This window comes from Acanthaster planci, linkage group LG03, assembly GCF_054643075.1.
Source record: "Acanthaster planci isolate LZ-2023a linkage group LG03, COTS_SCS, whole genome shotgun sequence".
In the NCBI taxonomy this organism is placed as follows: Eukaryota; Metazoa; Echinodermata; class Asteroidea; order Valvatida; family Acanthasteridae; genus Acanthaster; species Acanthaster planci.
In genome coordinates, this window is record NC_141779.1 from 9,228,853 (window position 1) to 9,247,826 (window position 18,974).

General features: G+C 44.5%; 5 protein-coding genes across 5 annotated transcripts in view; 1 reads left to right on the top strand and 4 right to left on the bottom strand.

Moving 5' to 3' along the window:
* LOC110990437 (uncharacterized) overlaps window positions 1–18,974 on the bottom strand; it is a 108,022-nt gene that overhangs the window by 41,352 nt on the left and 47,696 nt on the right. Inside the window, exon 2 of the mRNA XM_087134618.1 lies at window positions 10,066–10,139. Coding sequence (XP_086990744.1) covers window positions 10,066–10,139 — 74 coding nt within the window. The remainder of the gene's footprint in view (window positions 1–10,065; window positions 10,140–18,974) is intronic.
* On the bottom strand, window positions 3,400–4,828 carry LOC110982813 (echinoidin-like). Its single transcript, XM_087134622.1, has one exon. The coding sequence runs from the start codon at window positions 4,745–4,747 to the stop codon at window positions 4,112–4,114; it is 636 nt and encodes a 211-aa protein (XP_086990748.1). The 5' UTR covers window positions 4,748–4,828; the 3' UTR covers window positions 3,400–4,111.
* Window positions 6,610–8,081, top strand: LOC110982785 (echinoidin-like). Its single transcript, XM_022241458.2, has one exon. The coding sequence runs from the start codon at window positions 6,741–6,743 to the stop codon at window positions 7,308–7,310; it is 570 nt and encodes a 189-aa protein (XP_022097150.1). The 5' UTR covers window positions 6,610–6,740; the 3' UTR covers window positions 7,311–8,081.
* The window catches only part of LOC147799617 (uncharacterized), a 34,567-nt gene continuing 25,654 nt past the window's right edge, over window positions 10,062–18,974 (bottom strand). The window contains exon 9 of the transcript XR_015424785.1: window positions 10,062–10,135. The gene's annotated coding sequence lies outside the window, so the exon portion shown is untranslated. The remainder of the gene's footprint in view (window positions 10,136–18,974) is intronic.
* LOC147799618 (ovocleidin-17-like) lies at window positions 16,442–17,954 on the bottom strand. The gene has a single exon (XM_087134623.1). It carries the CDS (start codon window positions 17,940–17,942, stop codon window positions 17,331–17,333), a length of 612 nt encoding a protein of 203 aa, XP_086990749.1. The 5' UTR covers window positions 17,943–17,954; the 3' UTR covers window positions 16,442–17,330.

An 18,974-nucleotide genomic window follows, 5' to 3' on the forward strand; every position in this document is an offset into this window, starting at 1 on the left:
CTCGACTACAACACTGGAATATTCCGTCGTAGTCTTCCTTCAGGCCAGTCTTCCTTGTTACCTTCATCAGCACCACACTTTCAATGATATTAGTCCATGTTTCTGAATAAAACATTATACAGACGCTATTATCATTGTGGCCGTGTCTTTTTTTCAACTCTGTTTGGCCTCACACATGTATAATTTCTCCTCTGATCCGCATCTTACATCAGCAAGCACGTTATAATGATTGACGTATTGTATCTTAGAATAGATTTAGAAATATTGCAGCGGGCATATTATGAGAATCATGACACCTGCTTACATTATTTCTTTGGTTACTAGTTTACGCCTTCAAGTTTTATTATCAGCTAACCTGTGAGAATTAATTCGTTTCCGGCTAATATAGTGAAAAGTTTTCGCACGGTTTACGAAAATACAAATACCCTCACGTTAGAGAAAGCATCTTTTTAATACTGAGAAAAAAACAGGGATTCTATTTAACAGAAAACGTTATGAGTTAGCAATGAAAATAAATAAGAAGACGATCTATTGTTGAAGTTGGGGACGACTTGACTTGTCTTGGCAAGTAGCTGTAGAGTTTGCAGTGGAAAGGCTTGCAGTAAAAAGAGCTTGAATGGATGTCGAAGATGTGTTGGGCTATCTGATGTTTAGGGTTCAAGTGCACAGTCTTTCCTTCCCCTCGACTAAATCAGGTTTCGGAACGGAATTCACGTGGCTCTGGTCCAGGCCACCCACTGTCCAGCAAGGTACGCATGTATGGTTCAATAGGCTTACACTGGTAATGGTTTTGCCTAGAGCAGGACAGGGATGAATTTGTAAGTATGGCAGGTTCGATGGAAGGAGAAATCACAGAGAGACAACAGAACAGTCTCTGTTCAGTCCAGTAGCCAAGTGAAGTGGAAGGTCACTGGCTGGGGAAGTTATCACCTCCTCTCAAGGACTCTTGTGGCTGGTTGCAAGTTCTGCTACCAACTGCCCACACGCACTGTCAAGCAACCCACACAAATTGTGTGACCTAATTCTGGGGGAGTTAGGATTTCAAAAAGTAGGGGAACGAAATCAATTCTTTTACATAATTATTAGGAAGATCAAAATTAGAGCAGGGAAAGTTAAAACAACGATGTGACTCATGTTATTTATTTCCTGGACACAAGGCTGATAGTTGGTCGTGACGCTCTTTCTAATTACATTTGACTAAAAAACAAACAAACCTTTTCTTCAACAACTCACTCTTAATGAAAACACAAAGTTAGAAAGTAACCATGAAAAGGAAAAATAACAGAGACAAGGCCTGCTACCTATTCGCTCTTTATACACTTCCGCCATAGGCATGCAGAGCCTCGATTTGGCAGCTTTTCCCCTGTATGTTGGTAAGTAATTTTGGGCATGATGTTGCGTTAGCTCTTCTACCATCTATACTATACGATTGGACAATATTTCAAGAGCTGTCAGTTCAACGCTCTGCATGCCCATGGCGGCAGCGTACAAGGAGCGAATGCCATGTCCTGGGTGCATGCGGTCCGCTATTCAAGTAAGAATTTCTGCTCATTAGCATTAAAAGTAGCAGCCCAGCATTTTTCTGACAAAGGGAGATTGTTTGGCCCCCGAAATGGTGAGATTGTGTAAATCGTTGTCAGGATCAACTGCGTGGGTCTTTGAGCTATCCTATGAGAGCAGAATGGTAAAAACTACAACTGAAAATTGGTCCTAAGTGCCCTAAGTGCTCGCGTCGTGCTTCAGGCGACGTAATAGGCGACGCAATGCACGACACGACGCGTCCTGTGAACTTTTGCTCGTTAATGCGCATGCTCAGTTCTGCAGCAATGTAGCGGTGCTACAAGGAAGACCGTGCGGATTCGGCCGTCTCATTTCTGGCTGCATATGCATGCTATAGCGCTACGCTGCTGCAGAACTGAGCATGCGCATTAACGAGCAAAAGTTCACAGGTACGCTATGAAAGCATCACATACATCTGCGTACGCTTAGAACAGAACTGACTCACGTGTAGGACTGGGTAGCATCGGGTTTGTGCACAAGTCTATGGTGTAGTATTTTTTTTTCTACACGCCGCAGCCCCTTCCTTTTTCATTTTCCCGTGTAGCACTGGGCTTGTGCACAAGTCCATGGTATAGCACTTTTTTGCTACACGCCGCGGCCCCTTACTTTTCTCTCGCCTTCGTCTTGCACTGTGTAGCTATAGGGTCCAGTCCACTAATTCAAGCCCCATTGAAAACAGTGTAAAATCAGCACCGTTCAGGGCCCAATAGCATGCACGCCGACATCCCTGAGATTTCTGAAACACAAATGAAATTCTTGTCTGGTCACTTATCTTTCAATTTCTTTTCAATTTTTTGTGGGTTAACCAATTACATTTTTAATTATTCCCACAAAACAAAATCACCCCCCAAAAAGTGATTTTTCCGAAGTCTGATTGCAGCCATTTTTCAAGTGGCAACCCTCAACTTTCTCGGGCACTTAGGACCATTTTTCAACCGTAGTTTTCAGCCCTTCTGCCCTCATATGAAAGCTCAAAGACCCAGGAAGTTGATCCTGGCAACGATTTACACAATCTCACCGTTTTGGGGGCCAAACAATCTGCTTTTTCAAAAGATACTGTGGGGGCACTTTTAATGCTAATGAGCTGGTCAGAAATTCTCACTTGAATTAGTGGTCTGCACCCATTAGTGTGCACTTGAAGGTCTGGTTCTTAGACCATTCGATCGGCTGTGCCTATATCCTATAGCATATCACCTGACTAAACATTCTGTGTAGCATGTTGCACACACAGGTTCTGTCTCCTTCGGTCTCATTTCTGGCTGGGTATAGTGCAGCGGTGCTACAAGGAAGACCGTGTGGATTCGGCCGTCTCATTTCTGGCTGCATATGTTTAACTCACCTTTTATCTTTCATCCACGGGTATTTCTGAATGTGTTTCAGTTTGTATGTGTGTGCTTCACATTTGGACGATTCACAAAAACAAACCATTGCTACGATTACATTAAAGTGAGCACGCAAAAAACCTTAATTACGAACCGCAAACACGACGGTTCCTGCTGGTGACATGCCGACGCACCGGTGCTTTTTTTATTTTTTAATTATGTGCTTAATTTTCAAAAGTTCCCTGTGCACTTCTGTTTCCAAAAACAAAACGGGATTCAAGCGCCCCCATCGGTAAGAAAAATCTCCTTTTCTCCAAGAAAAGCGTATCTTGTCTACCCTTTCCCCTTTTCGAAACCAGTTTCGACGACTGACCGAGCGTCAGCATGCCGAAAGAAATGGCAGGCTCGTTGCGATTTACTTTATAAGGAGTTTAAATTTACCAGGAGTGGGCGCAAAGTTACCGGTTTACCAACATCCTCTTCCCTGTACCGGAAAGAAACACTCCAGAATTCAACGTTTCTATCTGCTCAACATTTATTCAAAAAAGTTGAAAAATCACCATGCATATCAGGAAAAGATCACGTATACACACAACAGAAAACGCTTCGTGCATATTAAACAAAAAGGGAGTCAATCGAACAGCAACACATCTTAGTGATAATGAGTAAAAGAAACCGATATTTACTCTGAAAAGAAAAACATTTTTGCTATAGAAATCTAGTTCATCTGCCAGATGCGTCCAGTACCGTACATCATTTGATTGGTTCCCAAACCGGTGACCACTTCGCTGGAACTATACGCAAATGTACTTCAAGTTCTTACGCTGGGTACATGTTAAATTTAATAACGAGTTTATGCGCTTAAAAAAATTCTTGCTAAAAAACCTAGTTCATCTGCCAGATGCGTCCAGTACCGTCAACAGAAAACACAGTCCATGCAATGGAAAGGATAAACGTAGAAATCAACCCTTCCCGTGCACTGAAGGCCAAGGTGAAAGGTCATGGGTCACAGCTGATAATTTCAAATCTTCAGGAATTGAAAAAGCTCATAAAAAATACTACATCACGAGTTTTCTTGTCAGTTCAGTTTTTGACTCTCCCCAGATTTCTCACTGCTAATCCTGATAGATGAAACCGCCTATGCCATACTTTGAGGTCCGGAATCTTGAAGGGGTCCACAGGTACTCAAAACCTGTTATTTTTTCAGTCAGTCCAAGTACTCCGTCAGTTTACACTTGTTCCTGGTACCGATTGGCTTTCGCAGAATACCGAATGCGCTCGGGCTTGTTTGGACTAGTAAGCGGCGCTGGAGGGGGATTGGTGTTCGATGGCAAGTAGGACGCCGAGCAGGCGCTGATTCCAGCCGGCATCTCGCAGATGTAGGTAAGCTCTTCCTCGCAATTGATGTCCATCCACCGCGGTATGATACTTTCGGCGTAAACAACGCAGTTCACGTTGTTGTTCTGCCGCGGCGCGTTGCTTGCCCAGGCAGAGAAGCCGCCGAGATCTGTGCCGTCGGCCCAGCGGAACTCGCCCTGGCCGCCCTGTGGGTCGATGTCGCTAAGCCCCAGCCACGTCTGCGTCGACGGGATCTCGCCAAAACGGCCAGCCAGGAAGCTGAACACGAACTTGTTCTCCTCGTCACTGTTGATGGAAACAAGGTGTCCTTGCCCTGCGGTGGATGGAGTGGCCGTGCCGCACGGGGTGAACAACTGGCACACACTCTCGGCAGCCGTGTAAAATCGCGGGTAGCCGAAGAGACGATAGCAGGACTGGTCAAAAAGGGTCCAGTAAGCTGGGCAGACCAGTTGAGCCTTGCATGTTACCACGCATAGCGTAAAGCACACCATTAGTAACAGCTTCATCTTGGAGGCGAATCCGCGACAGGCGCACAAAAAACTGCAGTGCGATGTGTCTCGACGTTGCTGGCCGAGCAGACTGCAATGAAGCCTCAAACGAGACCTCCTCGGCGCGGCTACATGAAATTCGTTCAATGAAGTGCGCGTGCGCAGATCCTAAAATTACGCATCGTGCAGGCTGGGATCTGATTCGCTGATGAGGCGCCTCAAAATGCGGTCATAGAGGTCATCAGCAGTCCGGTTATATTCCAAACTGTTTGCATAAAAAATCCTTTAGGAAGAGGAACTTTCCAATACGTTACCGAACAGCCAAATGCAACCACAATGGGGGCTATATAAATACATGTATGTGCATCTGAATGCAAGTAACAGCTGAAAATTAACCTAAAACCTTTTCAGGATGATCTGATACCATGACTATTTCACAGCCCTTTCAGTGATAATTTTGTAAAGTTACCTCAAAACGGAAGATTCAAACTGAGATATTTCATTAACACTGGGGCTTTGCCCCTTTCAGTGGTAGGTTCCGTTGCCGCTGCGCTTGCGGAATTTTTTGCTTTCTACAAACGAGGGGATCAGAATGCCGGCTTGAGGCTAAGGTAACCGAAACAACATCTCTCTGGTTTTGGAGACAAGACTTGTCATTCATTTGGTACGGTGTACTATTTACGACAAACATTTCTCTCTCTCTCTTGCCTCCCTCCAGGCGACGCAACCAGACAACGCGACGGCACGACGGCTCCCTTGCGTCGTGCCGTCGGGTCGAACAGTCGGGTTCAAGTGCAGTTTGCAGTTGAAAGGCTTGCAGTAAAAAGAGCTTGAATGGATGTCGAAGATGTGTTGGGCTATCTGATGTTTGGGGTTCAAGTGCACAGTCTTTCCTTCCCCTCGACTAAATCGGGTTTCGGAACGGAATTCACGTGGCTCTGGTCCAGGCCACCCACTGTCCAGCAACGTACGCATGTGTGGTTCAATAGGCTTACACTGGTAATGTTTTTGCCTAGAACAGGAAAAGGACGAATTTGTAAGTATGGCAGGTTCGATGGAAGGAGAAATCACAGAGAGACAACAGAACAGTCTCTGTTCAGTCCAGTGGCCAAGTGAAGTGGAAGGTCACTGGCTGGGGAAGTTATCACCTCCTCTCAAGGACTCTTGTGGCTGGTTGCAAGTTCTGCTACCAACTGCCCACACGCACTGTCAAGCAACCCACACAAATTGTGTGACCTAATTCTGGGGGAGTTAGGATTTCAAAAAGTAGGGGGACAAAATCAATTCTTTTACATAAAGTAATTTTGGGCATGATGTTGCGTTAGTTCTTCTACCATCTATACTATAAGATTTGACAATATTTCAAAAGCTGTCAGTTCAAGGCTCTGCATGCCCACGGCGGCAGCGTACAAAGAGCAAATGCCATGTCCTGGGTGCATGCGGTCCGCTATTCAAGTAAGAATTTCTGCTCAGCTCTTTAGCATTAAAAATGGCAGCCCAGCATTTTTCCGAAAAAAGGGAGATTGTTTGGCCCCCGAAATGGTGAGATTGTGTAAATCGTTGCCAGGATCAACTGCGTGGTTTTTGGTTTTGTCGAGAACGCTGACATCATCTTTGCACGCCCATGATTTCCGTCATCCCGTAATTGGCGGATATCAGCAGTGAGTGATTCATGGGGTTGGGGCCAGCCGGTGATATCTCACCCCTGACACCCGTGACGTTATCGCTGGCCTCGTCACCGCAAATGGACGTGGGCCAGGCTGGCGGGTGTGCTCATTTAAATAAATCTGCATATTCAGAACAGGCTTTGGCCTGTCTCCGCCCAGGTTACGAACACGACAACTTGAGTGCCGTTAGCTGGGCATTGTGGTCTCACGAGCACTTGAGCTCAACGGTTTAAACCAGAGTGCCTCGCCATTCTTGTGACCAGGCATCTGCTGGAGGTTGCACACCGTCTGTGGAAAAAGCTGCCTCGCTGCCTCAAACGCCGCTCACTCCAACGAAGGACAAGATGGCGATGCTACAGGTCGTGTCGCTGCTAACTTTGGCCGCCCTCGCCGCTGCACAGTGCCCCGACGACTTCACGTCGTTCGGCAACAACGCCTGCTACATGGCCAGCGCACAGAAGCTGCCCTGGGAGGAAGCGGAGAGGTTCTGCAACTCGTTTTCCTCGTGCGCCAGCGGCGGGATTGGCCACCTCGTCTCCATCCACACGGAACTGGAGAACCAGTTCGTACACACCCTCTACAACAAGCTGGCCTTCATGGAGCCTGAGAACTTCTGGATCGGCTACAACGACCTGGTACAGGAGGGCACGTTCGTGTGGAGTGACGGCTGGACATACCCGCCCGGCACCACTCCCTTCACCAAGTGGGTCGGCCAGCCGCCCGGCGCCTTCTCCGCCGAGGATTGCGTCGCCATGGACGGCTCCACTGCGCAGTCCGGGCAAAGCCAACCGGGGCGGAACCCCCAGATGTGGCAATTGCGTGATTGCAGGACGCCGCTGGCGTTCGTTTGCATTATTGAAGACTCCCCATCCCAGGAGTGTCCAGCTCCCAACCCCCCTAGACGCGGAGTGTAAACGCTCTCGTTTTGGACTCTCGGGTATAGTCGGGTGCCATCGGTGTACATCAGACTTTATCACACAACGGACTCGGAAGCTTTCCGCTTTACACACAGTTCCTGACTCCCTCTCTAGAAGATGAACTCGGCAACAGTAACGTGGCAAATCAAGGACACAAGAAGCGATTTTTATCCTGCAGAAGCTTCAGAATGCATAATTTATCGATTAAACCAGTTATAAGTGTATTCAGTTTTGGAAATTACAAAGACCATGCGCCGTGAATAGCTCAATTCCCTTGAAGTGGCCAATTCAGATAAATGTGGTACCCTTTTCAGGGCAGAGTCAGATTTTGTCACTTATAACATAAATTACCAGATTTGCTTGCGAAGTTAACGATTTGCCATCTTTTGGTGTGCCAACCGAGGCCGATTGTGCGTCGGAGTCGGCATCGCTTGATACAATTTCATACGAATCAGCACGGCAAGTTGGATGGTAACGCCGGACAGTCATTAATCGCCCCGACAGACGTCACTGCTTAAGAACTCATGAACTAGAGAAAAAATGGTTTCATTTCTCACAAAAAGGGGGACATATTGGGATAAAAATTAGCAGAGAAAGATTGTCAGACCATCAGATAAAAATCGCAGATGTAACTATTTAGTGTCATGTCTCTTCAACACAAAGTCAAGCGGAGATTTTCTGTGACAAATTTCAATTTTGCCTGAAAATGTAAGAAAAATTCCACATGTATTTTGTAGAGTCTACATTAAATGGCTGTTAACATTTCAAGTTTTTGTTGGTGCATTTTTTATTTGTTAATGTTCTCGAGTGACAGATTTTAGATAATGTCCCGTCTTTAAAACAGCCCGATCATTGGGAAAACTCGACCGAGGGAAGGACTGTGCAGTTCATCAAAGAAGCTGAGAATAAAGCACAAGTTTGTAAATATTTGTCGATTTCCTCATTCCGAAATGGAACAATATAAAAATAGTGCTGTGATCGCTACGGAGGAAGGTTTGGGTGTATTATTCATTCATTTTGGTCCCCAGTTTGTTTTCTTGTAGCCCTCAGTTAGAAAAAACACACGAAGAAAAACTACTCAAGTAAAAAAAAAAAAAACCAAACCAAAACACAAGTTATGCCCCTCTGGGGTTAAACAAACAACGAAAGGGGGAGGAGTTCGCTGTCTGTCGTATTTTGGGTGTATAGCTTGGGTGGTGTTGTGTTGGAATGATATTGTGATACAAGTATCATTCATTGACTTGTGAGTCGTTTATACACCACAAACACTGTGGTGTTAACAACACTTTTTGGTGCCATCAGATGACCACACCACAGGGTGTTACTTTAACACCGCTGGTGTTGCTTTACACACGTATAAGTGTTACAATGCACTGGAAGGTATCAAAAGTAACACCAACAGTGTTGACGTAACACTAAAAATGTAAACACCTGTTTACATTTTTTGTTGTCGTTGGCACAGTCCTCTGATAACACTGATGTAACACCCAGGCTTTTGCAGTGTAACATTCAGAGACCTCTATCATCCCTCTGGCACAAACAAGTTTTTGGGTCCTTCCCCTATTTGGGCTGTCAAAGTTGACATCCCAGACTCATACTTGACCGGGGAGATGCATGCCCTCTCCAAATCGTATTACAGTGTATTTTGATATCGCCGTCAAGTATGCTTTTGATGGAACTTCCATCTGTGAGCATAATAAACGTTGTGACGCCAGTTTATGTAAACTGTGACCACACTGTACACGAATAACTTACTGTACACGAATTTGGGAAAGGGACAGGGTGCCGTTTCGTGTCCTTCCAATGACGATAATACAGGGACAAGTGCTGATTAATCGACAGTGGTATGAAACATCAACGGAACATGATTGAACATAACTGCAGAATGCTGTTTTTCTCCCCGATTGAGCAGCAGCTCTGTGATGTGTGGATTTCGTGTGAGAGGAAGAGAGGGCGCTTTGCAATCGAGCAACAACCTCACTTTCGGACGGGTGAGGTTATAAGCCAGGCACTCCGTGCATGACGTCACTATCTAAAACTCTCACAAGCACAGAAAACCCATTTGCAGCACAGGCATGACGAAAAACGTCTTTTCACTACCTTAAAGCACGTGAAAGAACTCTTGTCGGCAAGCTGCCACAAGAGTCTATTAGATAACGAGTTGGGCCATAGATTTTACTGCCCTGAGTTCGATTCCATTTGAAACTGCTTTTTCCCATGCTGTTTTTCTTCGCCAAATATTTTTTTCAATTGAAGGAACAACGGTGCAGAGTGAGTCCGAGACCCAAGAACCTTATAAGTGTCTGTAAAAACCACGATGAGTTGCAGTTGGGTATTATAGTACATGGGCACTAGATTGGAGCCAGGCAGGTGGTGACGTCATGCACAGGCTTCCTGGCTTATAGCCTCACCTCTCTCGGCCGACACGACTGGCTGGTATATTGCGTATCGAGGTTAAACACTTGTAAGGGGGCGCTAGTGCACTTGACTTATTATGGAGACATGTTGTGCCCAATTTTGACTTGTCTGAGTAGGATTTTGTAACAGCAACACGCCATTATGTCAGCAAAATTGTCTGAAATCTTTTAGAAGAGCAAGGACAGTATCAAACAAATAGGGGCAATACAAAACCCCGCCAATGAATCATTATTAAACACTTTTGTTAATCATTGACAAAACGATGCTTGACTTAACCATGAAATGTATAAAAAGCGGTCACTGAGGAGAAGAAACCTTCTGCCAAGAATCCTACCTTATACAATTCTGTTCAGCCGACACACAGAACTGTCGCAGCACAGTTTTCTTGAGCTTTGTCTTCAACACTACCTTGGACAAAGGAAAACAAAACAAAAAATACAAACTACTTTAAAACAGTTGGATACACCTAATAGTTTTCACTTTCTTCGCCTTAATTAAAGCGTCAATGTAATGAAGTTCGCTTACATACTTTGTGTGCAACTTTCAATCCTCACAACTTTTTGAAAACTACTGAATTCCCGTTGGGTAACATTGAAAAAATGCATTTCTTTAAATAAAACATCATCCATGTTTTTCAAGACAACTGCTATTGCAGTGATCTTACTTTGAGGCAATTGTGTCCAGTTTAAGGGTCTTCTCTGTTCAAATTGTGGACCCAAAATCTGCTGACTGAGTAATTTAATGTGTGAAAGACGGGTTATTCACTGGCTTAGGCCTATTGCCGTATTTTTATGGGCAACAATGCGAGTGGCATTTCTCCTGGAATTGTTGTAAGATTGAGTTTTCTGTCCAAAATGCTGGCGACAATTTGTCCTGGAATTGTCGTTAGACTGAAGTTTCTGTCCAAAATGCTGGCGACAATTTGTCCTGGAATCGTCGTTAGGTTGAGGTTTCTGTCCAAAATGCTGGCGACATTTTCTCCTGGAATTGTCGTTAGCTTGAGGTTTCTGTCCAAAATGCTGGCGACATTTTCTCCTGGAATTGTCGTTAGATTGAGGTTTCTGTCCCAAATGCTGGCGACATTTTCTCCTGGAATTGTCGTTAGATTGAGGTTTCTGTCCAAAATGCTGGCGACATTTTCTCCTGGAATCGTTGTAAGATGGAGGTTTCTGTCTAAAATACTAGCGACACTTTGTCCTGGAATTGAAGATTGAGGTGTCTGTCCAAAATGCTGGCGACATTTAGTCCTGACATTGTTGTTACGTTGAGGTTTCTGTCCCAAATGCTAGCGACACCCTGTCCTGGAAATATTGTAAGATTGAGGTTTCTGCCCGAAATGCTAACGGTACTTTGTCCTGGAATTGTGTAATATTGGGGTTTCCGTCCTGGACGACATTTTCTCACGCTCCTGGAATTCACAATTACTGCATTAAAGCCAAGAGCTCAAAATACACTCAAAAACGGTGGGAACGTGAAAATAAGGCAAAACCAGACATACGTGCATTTTCAACAGCAGCACCACAAAAATTCCAGGGGCCCTTTAAGTTAATAATATTTTGTAGAGTAGGTCTGGGGTTGACATCGAGATGTAACATTCATTCCAAAGTGTAAATGTGGGTACCCCACACTGATTTATTTTCCTTTAGGTTTAGCTGGGAAGAACAGGCTATTGCTGAAGACTACGTGTGCACCGACAGAGACCACCAAAAGCGGCTGTAGCCACTTCCAATAGACACTTTTGCTACATGCCGGCTTCGGTTAAAACTGTATGGGGCTCCCTACGTGTGCTTCTGTCAAAAAGTCAGGGCAAGTTCGGCACGAATCGTAGTTTCACTGCTTTTGATTCACTGCTTTTTAATAATTATGCACACATTTTGTAAAATCTCACCTGTATTCACCTTTTTTGCCGTTGCCTGTTTGCAACTCTCGTGGCGTTCGTGATGAACAACATTTCAGACAATTACTTTATTGTTTCGAGATTTATTTTGCGTCGGAGAGATGTTCATTTTACTTACGGGTTTTTCCCTTACACCGACCTGCATCTAACAACACTGCATTGTCAGTGCTAAGGTCGTGGTTTCGATACTCATCGGAGTATTAAGCTTGTGATTTTTTTTCTTTCACAAACTCTCGGACAAGCACTGAGAAAACAGTTTTATTAGATACACGTCGACGTGGGGGCAAAACCCTTAAGTATAGAATGAGTGGTTTTTATTGAGCTGAATACGTTCTGGCAGACTTAGGCCGAGTCCGATACGGGCTTCCAGAGCTACGGCTAGGTCTATTGTCTACGCGTCTCCACCATTTCCAATGGAGCAAAGACCTAGACCTAGCTCTAGACAAGAGATTCGGATGCAGCCTTAGTTTAAAATTAAATGCACTTCTAAAAGCATACTTCCAAAGATCACAACGGCATTAAACATACAACGCCACGAATTAGACAAGGATGCCAATTCATGTTCTGCGGTCAGTGGGCTGCTGGTAAAGCGAACAAGATATAGCTGTGCGCGGTCAGAAATTAATATTTGGCAAATAACGCGTGCTTATACTTGTGGGGGCGTGGTACCCCCAGAAATACATGTTCACAGCTAATTATCTGGTATCACAGCACAAAACTCACGCATTCTCAACAATCTTTCATTCTTCCAAACCGAAAACAATCGGGGAAAACTTGTTAAGTTTTACACAAAACATTAAAGGACAAAATTACAGTTTCAACTGATGAAATACACAGATAACGGCTTCCTAATACGGGCTATTCACAATTAGTGCGCCACCAAGATTTTGCAACACGTTGGCCAATCACGATGCGCAAAATTTGTTGACCCAATGCGCGTATGGAAAGAGTCGACATATTTCGCGCGTCGTGATTGGCCAACGCGTTGAAAACTCTTGGAGGCGCACTATCGCCCGTATTCAAAACATCATACGGCGCCAATGCATGTCTTTTTTTCAACGTATAAGTAGAAAAAAGGGTTGCAAAAAGCAGACAGCAAAGGGTTGCGAGCTACTGTCCTTCAATACCGGTGATGCCTCCCTTTCATGTTAGCCAGCCCCATAATGACAGACCACTTGCGGGCTCAAAAAACAGAGAGAAGTTTTTGGACGCGATCCCTGAATAACCTTCTGCAGAAAAGCTACGTGCCTTCTCCGGTTGCCCAAATAAGGTTGTTGAACTGGCTCGCCCTGAGGACCTCGATGATTCAGATTCAGAAGGGGGGGAGGGAAGGGAAGGGGCAGGATTAGAAAGATTTGTCATTGTTTCTAATTCCTCTGAGGAAATCAGCAATTTTTCCCCGTCCTAACCACCTGGAAAGGTACAAGGTGGCACGGCGATGCCAGAGCCTTGACCCGAACGGAAACAAGGAGTCATAAGAATAAGGATTAACTGGTTAATTCTACTCGGGTGTGGCGCCACCCAAAGGTCAGGAGGTAAAAGACAGACGATGGACAAAGCAAAACAAACAAACACACAAACACCCCAACAAACGTATAGACAAACAAGCGACAGCAACAAAAGATGCTTATAATCAGAGGGGTCAGAGTAACGCTTTTGGCACATTTTTTGTTAATTTTGCTTTTCAAAAGAAGGACTTTGCAAAAGCTGGACAAAGAAGCGACCTTGAAAAAGGAAAGCGGTCATTTTATCGGAAATTTCTTGACGTTGGCAATTATGCTACTGTTAAATTCCACACAGCATTCACCCCATTTTCAAAGGAAAAATATTCCCACACAGCAACGTAGCCAGGAAGCAGTGAATGGCAAAACATAACGACCTGAAGACTTCAAGAGAAAATTCAGGACGCTGATAAACGAAAAAAAATCGGGGTGGGAAGTAGGTTATTACAGGCAAAATAGGCACAATGGCAGTGGATCACAAATTCAAACTTGGGATGGTGGAAAATGAACAATAAATGCTGTGAATATTTTGTTGCAAAAATACCCCCACATCATCCGTTAGCGTCCCCATAGCTTCCTTGTGTAATTGAACCTAGACAGGGACAAAACTTCTGCCTTGAAAAGCCTAGTTACGCACCTGTTCACATGGACAATTTCTCTTCGAGAACGTTTGTTTCGCCAGCAGTTTTTGTTTTGTTTTTGTTTTTTCCCGTTTTCTTCAGGGGCTTTATTGCTAAATAAGGTGCCTACTTCATTTGAAGTTTTCCTTGAAACCCTTAAAATTACACCCAGTGCATTTTCATGATTTTTTAATCAAAGAGTGCAAAACAGCCATATAGTTATAGGTTTGTTATTTCAGTAAGGAAGAAAACGGGAAAAATCTGTACGTGAGAACATTTAACTGAGGAGTTTCTGCCACTTACTGAAGGGAATTTGCACTGATGCAAACATAAACGTTCAAGATACATTTGTCAGTTGATTTTCTGTTGGTGTCATTTTGATCATCAAATGAAACGTAGAGGCACCTTGCGCATCAACACCTGCACCAAGCGCTACGTATCCGTCAAAATCGTTGCCGAAGCGAGTCTGACGGCCAAACGCACACGTGTTGTGTTTATATGGAGTCAGTTTTTGTGTCCATGAAAGTGAAACGCGTGAACGCATCGTGCACGAAACCCACCAAAAAACATACACAGGGGAAGGCGCCTTATCTATTTACATTTCTTCAGAATGAAAACAAATGTAAACATGAATATTCAGCTTGGAAATTATATGGCATCAAAGTAGAACAGGTTGTTGTCCCTGAACCCCCCCCCAAAAAAAACCAAACAAACAAACAAAAAAAACACACAAAAAAACACACAAACCACAAACTGTGGTGTCCCATATGTGCCATTAAGCGTCGCATTTTTCAACGGGCGTCGCATTTTTCGACCGGCGTCGCATTTTTCAACCGGCGTCGCATTTTTCACCCGCTGTCGCATTTTTCAACCGCCGTCGCATTTTTTCAACCGCCGTCGCCTTTCAATGTGAATAAGCCATTAATCAACAATGGTCAACCTTGGTCCAGCTGGACCTGAAGTTGTTGACTTGGATGCTAAAAGTGTGCGTACATATTTTTAATGATTATGGAAACGGCTAAATTAGCATGTATGCGTCGACTAACTGTATGCAAATAAATTAACAGCCCTTAAATGAAGCTTTTGAGTGAAAAATGTCCACGTACTGATGATTACTAGTTGCCACAAAAATCGAACCCAGTATGGTAGGACCATTGTTCACTCTGGTTGGTATGGTATTTGCCATCTTGCAGACATGCTTCCCGAGGGAGCGTTTATCGCAGTACGGTCTTTAATAAAATTTAACTACTCTTGGCGAAGAAATGGCACGCGCCATAACTTTGAGAAATTTGACGTTTTCTTGGTTGAAAGAAGTTGTCAGCAATACAAAATCATGCACAGTTTTCCGAAAATACTTTTTGAACCATGAAGATCTGTCCAGAGGAAGCCAAGACTGATCTTATTTTTTCATTACAGTAGTAGAAAGGTATTTCACACATTGGAAGCTGTTCAGGCAATGGTCCATGGTTCAGGCATTCCCCCGGTGGAGGCCGTCTAGTCATAGGCTTGAGATCATTTATCTTTATTTGTTGCGGGGCGGGGCTTGTGTTTATTGCTCAACGAAATGACTTCCCAAGGTCTTGAGGACTGCATGTGGATTTGGGTTTGAAAAGTGTCACTGTTTGAAAAGGCTGTTTCGTCGTAGCTGCTGCTTCTTGATTGAACCTGAGGTTACACGTACATGTACATGCGTTTCTGTCTAATTTTCTTTTTTCTGTGAAAAATGTTGCCGTACGTGTGAGAATCTCCACAACTTATAACTTCAATCTTTATTAGACTAGTTTTCTATTGTTTTATCATAAGCTGGCGGTACCGGTGATGGACGAGATCCTGGCCTCCATAGGTCTTTCCGATGAAGTAATGAAAAATGCGACGCCCGTTGAAAAATGCGACGCTCGTCGAAAAATGCGACGCCGGATGGCACATATGGAACACCATACATGTCTGTGGGTTCCAGTCAGAGAGAGCAGCTGTCACAGCGCCAAGCGGCTTGCATTGTGAATGAAGAGAAGGAACAGACAGGTCCACTGCCCCGTCCAATTGGCGTCCTAACCAGACATAAATGAAATATAACGATCAGATATTGCTTCGCTTCACGAGATATTTATTGTTTAATCAAAACACTACATCTATATCTTTCTTCCGGGTTTGCGGGCGGGGGTAGGATTGGATAGTCTATGGGGCTTGCTGCAGACACGACCAACCCACACCCAACCCGCTGTCTCGTTCCCCTGAGAAACACTCAGGAGTTTCATAAAATGATTTTTAAAAAGACCCATCTGAGACTATCTTAAAGCCCTTCCGCTAAGCTATACACCGGCAAACATCCCCCTTGCAGGTCTGTGACCTGGTTTAAATCTCTTCCAGGGTTTGGCGAGAGACTATTAAGTTTTCAGAAGGCCGGGGGCGTACCAGTGCGAGTTGTATTTTTAAGTGGTTCCCATCACCTGACAAAATGATCATGATTAAGTTAGGTTACCGACTCAACATGTTAATTTTTTTGGAAGTATGTGTCAGGAAATCTAATAGGCTAAAATCCTCAGAATTCTTTCGACAAAATAACAAACAAACTTCTGCGATTCCTAGAAAGGGGAAACCATTAAGAATGAGGTTGGAAAAGTTAACAAGAAAATGACATTAAGAATGAGGTTGGAAAACTTAACAAGAAAATGACACTCGAACACCACAATGTGCATTATGGATCATCGACACCCTTTTATTATGTTCAACAAAAAAGTTGCTGCCACATCTTTCAGTTAAGAATCAATGAAGACACACTTACACAGTAATTGATGGAGTTTTGATAAATGTGACCCAATCTGTGAAAATGAGTCTTAAGTTGCAACAGCCACTTTGAAGTAAAAAGTCCTTTAGATTAATTTTGCACAGTGTAAATCAATAGGGACCCACAACATTTTCACCATGGAGTATCCACCCTCATCAGAATGCCAAACTGAGTGATACATCAAAACAAAAAACTCAGTCTGCTCTTTCCAATACAAATGAAAACTCAAAAAGTGGCTCTGGTGACTTAAGACTCATTTTCACAGAGCGCGTCACAAATAACAATGGATGACGTATGTGACTGTTCTAAAGGTTTACGTCAAACAGTTCTCCCGAGTGGCAAGTCCAATCTTTTTGGAGAAAAATTCAAACCAAACACTGCCTCACCGGGCAATGAAGGGCATTTGGAGTCACAAGATAAATAGAGGTTATACGCTACTGGTGTCTCAGAGGTTCTTCTTTGTAACTTTAATATTGATGCAATGAATGCACTGAAAGTTTTCTCAAGCGTACTACAGTTGCAGAAAGAAATACCATCTCACGTGACGTCATACGCATAATGTCTATTCAAGGAAGTGGCGAAGAATTCTTTTCTCTCTACTCGCTGCGTGTGTCTATCTTGAACTTGAGGTATCACGCTCAACATCGGTGACGCTGGGGTCGGCGAACCATACTTCATGCCGATTCTCGTACTGTTCGCCTTGGAGCCTGTTTGGGGTTACGGATATTTATTTTATTTACGAAGCCCTTGTACTGTTGGCACAGTTTTTAACATTGTTAGAAAGAGCGACGTCCCTTAGACGGGTCCTCCTGGGAAGCCGGCTCCTGGGGTGCTGGGTGGCTGTGGGGGGTTCCGATCAATCTCACAGACGAAGGAGTTAGCCTGTGTACAGGGTGCAAAGGCCCACTGGTTGGTGCGGGTGTCCTTCAACACGCAGTTCCCATTCCGGCCTGCCTGGTCAAAGTTGCTGTAGCCGGCGGTCTGTGGGGTTATGCCACCAGGCCAGGCGAGGGCGCCGGATCCAAGTGGATCGCCCAGGGCCATCCAGATGTTGGGCGGGTTGGGGTTACCCTTCGGGCCCAGGAACCTCTCTAGCCGCCGGTCGACCTCGGCCGAGGGGATCGTCACCAGGGTTGAGCTCGCGCCGGTGGCGCAGGACGAGAACCTGGCGCAGTAGTCGCTCGCATCTTGCCAGGGCAGCGCCTCCTTGAAGAACTGGTAACATTTTTCGCCGCTGCCGGACCACAGCGGCGGACAGTTACGCAGCTGGGCCGCACTCAGGCTGGCGGCCAGAAGAACCAGCAAGCATGTCGATAAGGCATTCATCTTGAACGCTTGGGTCTGTTTGGTAAACCTGGGTACTGGTCCGTGTCTCAGACGATCTGCACCTCGAATGCAGACCGGCATGCGATAGCTAAAAAACTGATGACCCGAATTCTCTCAAACTTTGCAAATCCCTGTGCCCATGCGCAGCAAAGCTTCCAGTACAGCCCACTGGTTTGAATATTCATCGATGATGATGACCTAATAATATACATATGCAGTGCTTAGAATCTGGTCACATTTGTCGTCTTCATATGTAACTTCACACAACAGGAAAACGGAGACTCAGACATCATCGTAACCAGAACTAATTTTGGATCTACGCAGAATTCTGTTGTTGCCCATTAAAAAACCTCCTGTTTGCGCTCAAGAATATCTTATTCCTCTTGTGGGATTGCCGCACGAGTTGCACTAGAAAGTATTTAAGACAAAGTCTTCGGAACACTCCCGTAACCTTGATTCTTGCTCGATTCTGAATGGGAGTGCCGATTGAACTATGACATTTTACTTATTCGCTAATAAAGCGACTGAGCCTAATATCCGAATGCACTGTTCGTGAGTGAAAAGAAAAGTAGAGGTCGAAGAGAAAATCTGCGCAGCCGACGCTGACATCAACTTCGTGATGGTCAAACGATAAAGTATTTCGGACACTTGTGTCACAATGCAAAAGTCAGTTCGAAGGGGGGGGGTTGTGATACAGTGGTCAGGGGAGGGCTGTTTGACCACTCAATGTTTTCACCTCTAGGAGTGTACATAAATTTGCCTTCTCTTCGATTTTTGTCTGGTTTTACCTTTGATGGAAAAGAAAGGGGGAAAGCCCTAACTACCATTAAGTATATTTTCCAGGGATCTGAGTTTTTCCCTGTATTGACACTGCTGAGTTCTGCCTGTCTATTTTACAACGGTCATTTTTGTCAAGTCAAATACACATTAACCATTTCTCAAGTGCTGGATCCCCATATCGATTAGTCGATGAACTCTGAATATTCAATCTCGAGGCACATTCATTAATATAGCTTGCAAAAAAGGCGCAATCTAAAGAAAAGTACAACCAAATCAATCTGGGTGGTTGAAAGCGTAAAGACTCTACAATGACATTGTGAGTTCCATTTTATA

Coding starts and splice junctions, on each gene's coding strand:
- LOC110982813 (XM_087134622.1), bottom strand. CDS start 4,747: ATGAAGCTGTTACTAATGGTGTGCTTTACGCTATGCGTGGTAACATGC.
- LOC147799618 (XM_087134623.1), bottom strand. CDS start 17,942: ATGCCGGTCTGCATTCGAGGTGCAGATCGTCTGAGACACGGACCAGTA.
- LOC110982785 (XM_022241458.2), top strand. CDS start 6,741: ATGGCGATGCTACAGGTCGTGTCGCTGCTAACTTTGGCCGCCCTCGCC.